At 37.6% G+C, this 12,766-nt stretch overlaps 1 protein-coding gene across 1 annotated transcript in view; it reads right to left on the bottom strand.

Moving 5' to 3' along the window:
- Nucleotides 1-6,168: 6,168 nt before the first annotated feature.
- The window catches only part of LOC150080022 (uncharacterized), a 219,187-nt gene continuing 212,589 nt past the window's right edge, over nt 6,169-12,766 (bottom strand). Inside the window, exons 17-18 of the mRNA XM_090383335.1 lie at nt 6,432-6,642; nt 6,169-6,279 (exon numbers count right to left, since the gene is read on the bottom strand). Of these exons, the coding sequence (XP_090239461.1) occupies nt 6,254-6,279; nt 6,432-6,642 (237 nt within the window). The 3' untranslated portion in view covers nt 6,169-6,253. The remainder of the gene's footprint in view (nt 6,280-6,431; nt 6,643-12,766) is intronic.

The raw sequence follows: 12,766 nt of genomic DNA, 5'->3' as shown, positions 1-12,766 counted from the left end.
AATGCAGAATATTTTATATGTACAAATATTTGAATATTAAATATTTTGACCGACATTTGTGCATCTTTTCACTACTGTTTATTATTGATTAGAAAATATCCTGTGGCACCAACTGCAACTCACAAATACATATGTTACCTTATGGGAATGCAGCGCTTGCTTGGCGCGGATTCACTTAGCACTGTTTTTCCGGAACGAATTATCAGCGTTAAGCGGGGGTATTTAAAGTTGGTATGTAAAGCTTCCAAGATAAATTCTTTGAATGCTTCCCATTTTGAATTTTCTGTTGGCAACATCACCATCAGTTGGTCCCACTGTATAGAATTTAAATACCGTCTCAGACCACCATAGTCACCTTTACGAAAGCAAAAGCCTTCCCTTTATCCCTGATGGTAGTTACCTCTGAGTAAATCCCACTTCAGCTCACTGTGGTCACTACCACCTAGTGGTTCCTTTATCTGCAGATTCTTAATGCATGAAGAATCACTACTGATAATCAGATAAAGAGTATTGCTCCCTCTAGTTGCCTCCCAAACATGCTGATGTAGAAAACAATCATCCAATAAATCCACAAAAGCCTTGCTAGTATGTGATGACCAACCCACAAATTCCAGTCAATATCTGGGAAATTAAAATCCCCCATTATAAGACTTGCAAGCCTTATAATGGCCCACTCTATTTCCCTGTACAGTTCCTTATTATACTCAGAGTCGTTAGGCCTATAACGCACTCCTACTCTCAATTTTGATCCCTTTCCATTGAAAATGCCCACATATAACTTGGGCATTTTCAATTTCAACAGGGCATTTGACACAATCAGTTGGAACTGTGTTATGTGACAAGCAAAATGTACAAAGCAATTATATTCTGTTATAAAGGACAATTTCACAAACAGAACTGTAACTATCAAGTCTTCTTGTGCAACAATCACAAGGAATGTAGTGAGGTTGCCCTCAAGTATGTCTTTGGGCCACTTCTGTGGAATCCAGTGCTCCATCAATGATTGAAACAAAACTATAATCATGTCTCGATGATAGCTTATGCCAATGACGTGGTTCTGTTAGTCGGTGATTCATGAATACAATTGGAAAAACATTCAAAACTTGATTGTCAAAACTACATCAATGGTACAAACTGCATAGACAGTGTCCACAGCAAAAAGTAACTGTTATTTGAAAGAACCAGTGACTAGGAACCCAGTAGAGCTCACCTCCACTCTGTGAAAATGATAAAATACTAAGGGATTCTAATTGATGGTTGATGCGCAGCTACACTTCTTTTCTCCTATTAATTACATACCAGATAAGATCAAGAAATTTGCTGGAATGACTGCATGGATTATGAGGAAAGACTGGATTCGTTCCACAACTGCATCTTCTTGCCTACTGTTAGTTACAGCGTACATGTACGGTTAGACAGTGGGTTGCAGAAGGCAAACATCAGGAAATTGTTTGCAATACAGCATGCAATGTTACTGAAGCTAAGTGTGGCCTGCAGACCTGTTTCGAAAGATGCATTGCAGATCATGACTGGATGAATGCGTCTAGACCTACATTTGGTTTTAAAAAAAGGTTCAATTGGAGCAGCACACTGTACCAGAATAGAGAATCAGAAACTCTTACTTGCAAATACAGATGTAATTAAGGATACAGTTCCAGCACCTTGTTCGGCCAGACACAAGCCACTGGGATTTAGGAAACCCGACCTCATCAAGAAATAGATGTCAGGATTGTCCTACCTACACAACTCTAATCCCACAGAAGAAGACGACTGCTGGAAATTTGAACTTTCAATTTTTTTTTTTTTTTTTTTTTTTTTACTGTATCGCAGTCATTCCTGTGGTTACAAATGCTGTACGTTGTTTGGCTGTAAATATTTGTGTTTGTGTAAATACGGTGAAACTATCACTTGTGTCTGTTTAAGCAAAAGGTATGCTTCAATTGTCATGGTATTAAGTTCTTACCAGTTTACGGTAGTAAGTAATTAATAACTGAAATATTCTATATTCCAGATAATTATAAATCAGATATTATGTATTTCATGTATTTCATAACTGTAACATAGATGTATGTTTTGTAACATAGTTGTATATGTATGTTCACCCTCTAGCCTGTGGCTGTAACCGGGTGTTCTCATAAGAGAAATAAATTGATGATAATAATAATAATAATAATTATTTATTAGCAGACTACACATAGGAGGTGGGTACTGTTCTGATTACTGGTGGGAGTCTGGTAGATTAGCAGCTGCAAAAAAGCTGCTAATCACCTAGTTGTATTCACTTCTGTTGAATTGTGTGCTGTCAAGTTTCAAGCTTAGACTATATTCTGATTTAGTGATTATATATACTTGGACTGCTATATGATGGGTGGACTTTAATTCAGTTTACCTGGACTTGCTGCTAACAGTGTTTGCACTCTGGCAAGATGTACCTTATGTGGAGAGCACACCTTTGGTGAATCCATTACTTCTTTTGGATTTCATTGAATTAAGTCAGCTAATGTGGCTTCTTTCTGGTGGCATCTTAGTTAAGTCTTAACTTCATTAAGGTGCACTTTTTATAATTGATGGTATTTTAGTGAGCTTCCTATCTAATGAGGTTGTAGTTCCCAAGTGTATTTTACTTGATCTGTGTTTTAATATATGTATTTGTGCATATAAGTGGATTCGCGTATCTATATCACTAAGTACAGTATCGTATGATATGGCAGGGAAGCAAGTTTTTCGCAGGAAATGCCTAGTATAATAAATACATTAAAAAATGCATAAAAAAAACTGCATTGTGGCTTCTCTATAACTGTGTGCAACTCTGAGCAGACAAAATAGAAAGATACACAAGCAGTAGTATTTCTGTTTCATAAAGTGAGGATACCAACTTCTCAATCACTCCACATTGTTAGATCACAGTACACAAATAACATAACTGCACAATGTGCAAAAAAATTTCTCAACAGATTCAAATCAGCATCACAGAAAAGAACATAAAATAATGATAAAGGTGAAATGAAAATGAGCTACACACACAGACAAGCTACTTTTATGTAAAATTATTTATTTAACAACATAACAAAAAAAAAACCTGCTTCTAACTACAGGCTTAATGAGGCAAGATAATCACATCTACTAACATCCAAGCTATAACTCTGTATAGCTGAGATAGATATTAGTGCTGGCACAAAATATTCTACACTTTATTCATTGAGCAAGATAGAAGTTGAGCAAAATGTCAATTTTAAGGAAAACAATTTAAATAGTCAAATATACATTTCTTTGTGACATTTGTCTAAAAACAATGCCCTTCAATCTCAATAAAAGAAATTGGCATTTAATATAGTACATTTTTAAATACAGAATTTTATTTATATTAATGCCAAAAAATCATATCACAGATTTTTACATGACTTCTAACAAAAAAAAAAAAAAAAAAAAAAAAAAAAAATTATCACTGTAAAATAAATATTTCAAAACTTATGGCACAATTTACCTAATATTTTATAATACTGGACAATTACCTGGATTGCGAATGGCTATTATTAAAAGTTTAGCAGTGTAATACCTAAACAGGTTAATATAACAGGAGAATAAGCTTAAAATGCAAACTGATACACTTGGAACAAAAAAAGCAAGATTCTTTCCTCACAAAGTGAGCCTTTGCGAGGAAAAGAATCAACTTTAAACTTACACAAGGAAGTTACACAAAGAGAAAAAAAAAAAATTCAGCAGAAGAATTTCTTCTAAAATAATGGAACTAAAAATATTCATGATAATATGATATGTATACTTAATATTCAATTTAATATGAAATGTATAGTAAATAGTAATACATTTTGAAGGTAGAGATCAAATTAATTTAAAATGGTAACTGCCTTCTACATATATTTCTGATTCAATCAGAAAAATATGAAGTAGTGCTGGAATGAGGCTAACTCACTAGAACTTACTGCATTAAATTTAAATACCAAGCTGCAAACTACAGGGTGGGCCATATGTCAGTTTTACTATGAGAGACATAATTTACAACATAAATTACAGAAAACAGTTTGAACTATTCACTTTCCATAAATAACTATTAAGTAAATATAGTAATATTAATAAATTAAAGTTAATATGGGCACAAAATTGACTTCAAGTATAAATTATTTCTTGGTAACTGACATACTCTATATATCATAAACATGATTTTTAAAAACTTTCGACATGTTAAATTATCTATTAATAGTTTGCATTTCACCCTTGAGGGCCACAACTGGCTCAAAAGGTAGTAGAAGTATACTGAATGTACTAAAATCATCAACATATCAAAAAGAAAAAAAAAAAAAATCACGCCAGCAAATGCTGCTCCAAAACTAATGCCTCCAATTTCTTTTCCTCTGCTCGTATGATGATGTCGCATACAATGTATAATAGTGTCAAATGAAAATTTAAATATTACTGCCAATATCTTTCAAGTTTCAAAACTTGTGCACCAGGTGAAAGGACTAGTAGTTTGAAAATGGAGGGTGACATTGATGTGCGTATTAAGCGGCAGTGTGCTATGGAATTCCTGAACCTACAGAGAACATTGCACCATTGAGATTCGACTGCTGAAGGCATTAATTAGGTACTTCAATGATAATGGTATGAAGGACACACCAAGGTCAAACCACCCTTTTATTGCAGTGAAAGAAAAAAATTAGGGAGTAAATAGTGATTTGTGAAGAAGATGCATTAAGATCTAGGAACGTGTGCACGAGCGGGAATAGGCTTTAGTGTATTGAAAATAATTCGGGAAAAATTGTATGGCAGGTTAGTTCCACATATGCATGCCATATCACAAGGAGCTGGGTGTGCAGATCTTTCGAGAAGGTTAAAAACCTCGAGTAATGATTTTTTTTGACAACATCAAAGACGAGAACTAGGTACCGCTATGAGCTGAAGTCAAAGCAGCATTCTATGGAGTGGCAATGCAAGGATTACCCAATAAGAAAAGTAAATTCCACGCTCAGCCAGCCAATGGAAAAATCGGGTATTCTGCTTTTTGGTTAGGACAAAAGTTATCCTTGTGAATTTTATGGAACCAGGTCAAATTTTGCTCACTACGTTGAGAAAGTGAAGCTAAAGACATTAATTGCAAGTAAGGCCAGAGAAAAACGAAAAAAAAAAAAAAAAAAAAACTTCCTCTTCAGCACAATTCCAGATCTTATACTATCTTCATGAAAAGGGGAGACTTGCAAAATTCAGTTGAACCATTCTGCCATATCCCCTGTACAGTTCCATCTTTCTGGCTCTATGAAAGATGGCCTTTGTAGGGAAGACTTCACTGATGATGTTGCTGTCATTGTAGCCTCAAGAAGTGGTTCTTAGAGGTTGACAAAGTAGAAAGCAAGCTCTGGTTCAGCGATGGATAAAATGTATATAAAGTTGTAGTGGTGAATATTAACAGTTTAAAATGGCATTTGTGCAGTGATAACCAAGAAAAAAAAATTTAGGCAATTTTGGAACAACCCTTGCATTTTAAGACATGGCACAATATAACTAAAAATCACTCATGAAAATGAATTATCACAGATTTTATAGAATGCTTTTATATATCTCTATTGTATTTCAGGTATACTATAATAGGCTATTTTCCAAGTGGAAAGTTAATTTCCTATTTATAATATACCTAATGTTTTCTTGTGATCTTACAACTTCCAATATAAAAACAATTGTTGGTGCATTCTATTTGTCATTTTAAATTGTCTTAGAAACAATTCACACTGACAAAAAGAACAAATTTCCAAAGATTATACAAGAAATAAGTTGAACTAACTAACTCATATGTGCAGTATTATTGTGTAATCTGCATTCGTGTTATGTGCTAAGCTGAAAACAATTTAATTGCCAAAATATTCAAGTTGTGAAGTGGCAAATTTATTTAAAAAAAAAAAAAAAAAAAAAAAACACAGCTGGCCTCCCAAAATGACTACAAGCTATTTGTACTACACAGGTAACATTTTTTACAGTTCAGTCTCAAAGGAATTTTTGGAACATTAATTTCTGGATGTCATAATAAATTAAAAAAGTTCTTAAAACAGTAATATAAATAATTAGCGACAACAAATACGCTAAGATTAAAGTGAATGGTTTTAAATCACTTCTCAAAGGTAGCTGCAATTCATTTGGCAATATTCTGATATATATACAAGGGTGGGGGGTTGTAAATGTACACAGAAATGGAAGCATCAAATGATCTTCAGTGAACACACTACATTACACTTCTGAACATGGAATGCTATTTCCCTGCTGGCTGATGGGTAGCTAAAAATTTGAAAAATAACATTAAACTTCAATCCACAAAAGTGAATATGATAAAATAATTAACAAAAAAAACAAAAAAAAACCAGCTAAAATTAGCAAATGAAAGTGCAATAAGACATTGCAGTTAAACACGTGCAAACTATTGAACTTACTTGCATAAGACATGGTCCTTGTATTCTTCTCAACTCTTTCTTTTGAGTTATGAATTGGAAGAGAATTTGTGGATGTGGTTATAGGATAGCCTGAATGAGGAATTAAGTGTGCAGGAATGCGGGCAGATGAAGGAAGAGAAGTAGAATTAAGCATCTGGGAAGGATAAATATACTGTCTCTGATGACTTTTCTGTGTTAAAGGGTCTGCATCCTAAAAGAAAGACTAAAATCAATTTACAAGTTCGATTTATAAATAATGTATTTAAAGAATATATCAACATGTGAGTGAGAGAGAGCCAAGAGTCCAGTTTTGACCTGGACTGGTATTTTCAAATTAAGTTTTATTATCATTTAATACATTTGCTAGTTTAATTTTAGTTATATCCAGTTTTCATTATAGTTATTTTCTTGAGGTTTAATAAATTTTGCAACAAATTTAGTTGCAACAAATTTGCAGCAACAACAGGACCAGGGTATGTCTGCCAGGGGCAAAGGTTCATGACGTTGTAGAGCAGATATCATCTTTTAAGGGCACAAAAGGTGATATAGTTATACACGTTGGCACTAATGATATCAAGAGTAGGAGACCGGCAGAATTGCTTAACAAGTACAGGTCACTGTTGAAAAAAAGCCGTGAAATAGGGTTGAATTTGAAAGTGTCCGCAATTCTGCCCAGACATGATAGGAGGGAGTATATGATGAGAGCCTTGTCGATCAATTTGGCCGTGGAAAGATTGTGCAAGGCTCAAGGGGTAGAATTTTTTTCAGCCTGGACTGTACTTGTTAACAGGAGAGATTGCTTCTACAGGGATGGGATACACTTAAATAGAAAGGGTGCAAGAGTTTGCTGATGGCATCATTTGCATCATTTGCTGCATAGCATCATTTGCTGATGCTATCGAGGCGGTGTTAGGTTGGTTGGAAAACTGCTAGCTTGGGGGGAGACAAAGACGAATAGATTAACAGTAGCCACTGGCAAGAGATTCTTGCACTGCTTCTATTGGAATGAGCAGAAGCCTGAAAAACAAGATGCAGGTTATTTCAGAGACTGCTGGGAGTCATTGCAGTACAAGTAAACACATGGGTTGTGTTAGGGTAGCTAAGAATAGAAATAGGTGCATGTATACTTGCGTGTACACCAATGCTAGGAGTTTAGTAAATAAATTTGATGAATTTGAGGCATTGCTCAAAACATCAAAGGCAGATATTGTTGGGATATCAGAGACGTGGTGTCACACAGATATAAGGAATGCAGAACTGGAATTTGGGGAGTACAACGTCTACAGAAAGGATAGACTGGATAGGAAGGGATGAGGGGTTATGCTATTAGTTAAGAAATACATAAAATCCAAGGAAGTGAAGCCAGTTGACATCGCTGGACAGTGCAGTGTCGAGTCAGTTTGGTGTGACATAAGCATTGGGAGATCAAAATTGAGAGTAGGAATGTGCTAAAGGCCTAATGACTCTGATGAGTATAATAAGAAACTGTACAGGGAAATAGAGTGGGCCAGTACATCAGAGAGTCTTATAATGGGAGATTTTAATTTCCCAGATATTGACTGGAATTTGAGAACTGGTCACTCACACACTAGCAAGGCTTTTGTGGATTTATTGGATGATTGTTTTCTACATCAGCATGTTCGGGAGGCAACTAGAGGGAGGAATACTCTTGATTTGATTATCAGCAGTGATTCTTCATGCATTAGGAATCTGCAGATAAATGAACCACTAGGTGGCAGTGATCACAGTGTGCTGAAGTGGGATTTACTCAAAGAGGTAACTACCATTAGGGGTAAAGGGAAGGGTTATTGCTTTCGTAAAGGCGACTATGATGGACTGAGACTATTTAAATTCTATACAGTGGGACCAACTGATGATGTTACCAACAGCAAATGCAAAATGGGAAGCATTCAAAGAACTTATCTTGGAAGCTACTAGGCTTTACATACCAACTAAGAAATATTGTTCAAGGTTTAGGCCTAAATGGATGTCAGATAAACTGATGAGGCATATGGCAGAGAAGAAACATGCATGGGATACATACAAATTAACACATGACACAGAAGCATATGACAGATACAAGTTGATCTGTAACCAAGTTACAAAGGAGGTCAGGCAGGCGAAGGCAGATTACGAGAAATCTTTGGCAAGGGATGCAAAGAAAAACAGCAAAGAGTTCTTTACTTATGTAAACTCTAGAAGGAAGGGGATGAATCAGATTGGTCCACTTGATATCGATGGGTCAACTGTTGATGATCCTGCTCAGGTAGCTAACAAACTAAATGAATATTTTGCATCGACATTCACACATGAGGAGTTATTTAGCGAGGGGAAAGCAAGAGGTGTATTCAACTCTAGCAGTAAGCTAGAGAATCTTGTAATAACTGAGAGTAAAGTGGAGGAGAAATTGTTGAAGATAAACACAAGAAAGGCACCCGGAGTGGATGGGATCTATCCAGTTATATTAAAGGAGGCAGCAAAGGAAGTAAGCATTAGCATTAGTAGAGGCATTTGATGCAAGAAAGCAAGCTTATGCAGCATCAGCCAAAAAAAAAGGAAAAAAAACCCCCACTTCCACTTCACCCCTCTGTTCGTTCAAAATACCTGTCCAGCTGAACCTTAAACTTATTTAGGCTATCAACCTCCACCACAAGGGATGGAAGTCTGTTCAAACCAACCAACCACCCGCTGGCTAAAGGCAAATTTCCGCACGTCTATCCTACATCTGTCTTTCCTCAATTTGAATTTATGCCCTCTCAGGTGATTTTTCTGAGCTTGAGGAAGAATCCCATCAGCATTGAGCATGCTTAAACCATTCAAGGCTTTATACACCTCTATCAGATCACCTCGCTGGTGCCTAGTCTCCAGACACTGTAATTTACAAAACTTAAGCCTTTCTTCGTAAGAGGACCCCTTTGTTCCATTCACTAATCTTGTTGCCCTTCTCTGTACTCGTTCCAGCAGCTCTACATCCTTCTTGAAATGAGGCCTCCAGACCTGTATACAGTACTCTAGGTGTGGCCTGACCATTGCCTTATACAATGGAATAATCACCTCCTTATCCCTGCTGGAAAAATTCCTGTATATCATTGACAATACTCCATGAGCTACTCTTGCAGCCCATCTGCACTGCTCAGAGAACTTCATATCTGCCTGCACAACCACCCCCAAGTCCCTTTCATTCTCTACCACTGTCAGTGTAGTACCACAGAGTTGATACGTTGCTCTGCGGTTGGTGTTTCCCTTAGCCAAACCCTTAGCCATAATTATGAGAGCTTCCTTGGACTCAGGGGAGGTACCCACAGACTGGAGATGTGCAAATGTGACCCCAATTCACAAAGGAGGATCAAAGGCTGACACAAGTAATTATAGACCTGTGAGTTTAACTTCTGTTCCCAGAAAATTAATGGAGGCACTAGTTAAAGAAGCACTGCAGGATCATTTAGACAAGACTTCAGCTATAGCTCGAACACAGCATGGTTTTGTTAAGGGGAAGTCATGCCTGACCAATCTGATTGAATACTATGATGCAGTCACAAAGGAACTGGATGCAGGGAATAACTTTGATATTATATACTTGGATCTTAGAAAGGCATTTGATACTATGCACATGGAAGACTGCTGCACAAATTGGAGCAGTGTGGCATTGGAGGCAAATTGCTGCTGTGGATAAAGGGGTGGCTGAGGGGGAGAAGACAGAGTGGTAATCAATGGACACTGCTCGTCGTGGACTAATGTTATTAGTGGAGTCCCTCAGGGCTCAGTGTTGGGTCCATTATTGTTTTCTGTATTCATAAATGATACTGATGAGGGTATATCAAGCTTAATGTCGAAGTTTGCAGACGATGCAAAGGTAGGCAGGGTTGTCAAGGACACTACTGACACTATGCTGCTGCAACAGGATCTGGAAAGGTTGAGCAGATGGGCTGAGAGGTGGCAAATGAAGTTTAACATTGACAAATGTAAAGTACTACACATGGGAAACAGCAACCCCAGAGCAACGTATCAACTCTGCGGTACTACACTGACAGTGGTAGAGAATGAAAGGGACCTGTGGGGTGGTTGTTCAGGCAGATATGAAGTTGTCTGAGCAGTGCAGACAGGCTGCAAGAGTAGCTCATGGTGTATTGTCAATGATATATAGGAATCTTTCTAGCAGGGATAAGGTGTTTATTCCCTTGTATAAGGCAATGGTCAGGCCACACCTAGAGTACTGTATACAGGTCTGGAGGATTCATTTCAAGAAGGATGTAGAGCTACTGGAACGAGTACAGAGAAGGGCAATAAGATTAGTGAATGGAACAAAGGGGTGCTCTTACGAAGAAAGGCTTAAGTTTTGGGAATTACAGTGTCTGGAGACTAGGCACCAGCGAGGTGATCTGATAGAGGTGTATAAGGCCTTGAATGGTTTGAGCATGCTCAATGCTGATGGGATTCTTCCTCTCGCTCAGAATAATCACCTGAGAGGGCATAAATTCAAATTGAGGAAAGACAGATGTAGGATAGACGTGCGGAAATTTGCCCTTAGCCAGCGGGTGGTTGGTTGGTGGAACAGACTTCCATCCCTTGTCGTGGAAGTTGATAGCCTAAATAAGTTTAAGGCTCAGCTGGACAGGTATTTTGAACGAACAGAGGGGTGAAGTGGAAGTGGTTTTTTTTTTTTTTTTTGGCTGATGCTGCATACGCTTGCTTTCTTGCATCAAATGCCTCTACTAATGCTAATGCTAAAATTATTACTGTTTAGGTAGGACTGTGTTCTTTCATGTTTATTATTTTCACATAGCCAGAATAATAAAAGTCAACCATTTCAATGGAATTTGGATTTAAGAACAAAATGAGATAAATGCTTCTGCATGAAGTTTTTTCTCTTTCTTCATATACCTCTCAAATTTTTGGAGACTTATTTTCTAAATAAAAAAATTAAGAGCTGTGCAAATCAAATTTAATTTATAAGTTGCAGATTGTTATTTTGAGTAAAAAGTTTCAATATTGTTGCTTTATATTTCAGATTAGTATTTTGTATGTCAAACGTTCCTCATATGTGCAGTATTTTTATGGAACCACCCAGTAAGCCTATACTTTGAAGTAGAAGAGGTGAACAGACAAAACCTGAAGCTGTGCATATTGTGAAACCAATATGCTGTCAAGTTTCCCTAGAGGAGCTCACCTGGTAACCCTACAGACAGAATAAATAATGTCACATTTCATATTCACATCTATATTGCCAAAATGTGTAACAGATTTCAATTTAAAAAATTTTCCATATTGACTTAAAAACGATTTACTTAAATAAGTACAGGGAAATGTTAGGAAAGTCACAATTTAGGATTAAATTTGAAAGTGCTTTTGAGTTCTTCTCAGACAAGGAGTACATGTTCAGAAAATTGTAAATCATTGCAACTCCAGGGGTTACACATCAGGTGAGTATGGGCTTGGCACACCCAGAGTCCTAAGCTGGATATCATCATTCATTCCTCTCTCTCTCTCTCTCTCTCTCTCTCTCTCTCTCTCTCTCTCTGTGTATCCATCCCTGTAAAAGCAGTCTCTCCTGTTAACAAGCACAGATCAGGCTGAGAAAAATTCTGGCCCATAAGCCTTGTACAATCTCACCAGGGCTGGACTGATCCACAAGGCTCTTCATATACTTCCTCCTATCATGTCTGGGCAGAATTGCAGACAATTTCAAATTCAACCGCAACCCACGGCTTTTTTCAACATTAACAGTGGAGAATCCAAAGTTCAAACAGACCTTTACACAGCATCCCAAAGATGCTCCACAGGTTTCATGTCCAGTGAACTGGGAGGCCATTCCACGTGGTAAAATCTGCGGAATGCTCTTTGAACAATGTTCTAGTTACCATGGCTCTGTGGCGAGGTGCCTGTCCTGCTGGAAGAGTCCATTGCTCTGTGGGTGCACAATGACCATGAAAAGATACAGATGGTCTGAAGATGGACACATAACCTGAACCGTTCGGAGATGTGTCTAGATGTACCAGCAGTTCCAACATGTGCCAGCTGAACACACCACAGACCATTACTGACCATCCACCTGCATGAACAGTTCCTTGATGTGACCGGTGCATAGCTTCAAGCAGTTTCCACCAGATACGCATCCTCCCGTCTGCTTGAAATAACTGGAAACAGGACTCGTTGAACCAGGAGATCCATCTCCAATCATCCAAGGTCCAGTGCAAACTCTTTTGCCCAGTTGAGGCATAGAGTCCTGTGTCGTGGTGTTAGCAATGGGACTCTAGTGGGTCGGGGGCCCCTATTGCAGCTAATGATCACCTGATGGTTGAGACGTTTCTGGCACCTCCCTCATTGAAGCCTGCAGT

This window comes from Mastigoproctus giganteus, chromosome 10 (genome assembly GCF_048544385.1).
Source record: "Mastigoproctus giganteus isolate SK-2022 chromosome 10, ASM4854438v1, whole genome shotgun sequence".
Classification (NCBI taxonomy): domain Eukaryota; kingdom Metazoa; phylum Arthropoda; class Arachnida; order Uropygi; family Thelyphonidae; genus Mastigoproctus; species Mastigoproctus giganteus.
Note: the sequence above shows the minus strand (reverse complement) of the source record. Positions and strands in the feature narration are given on the sequence as shown.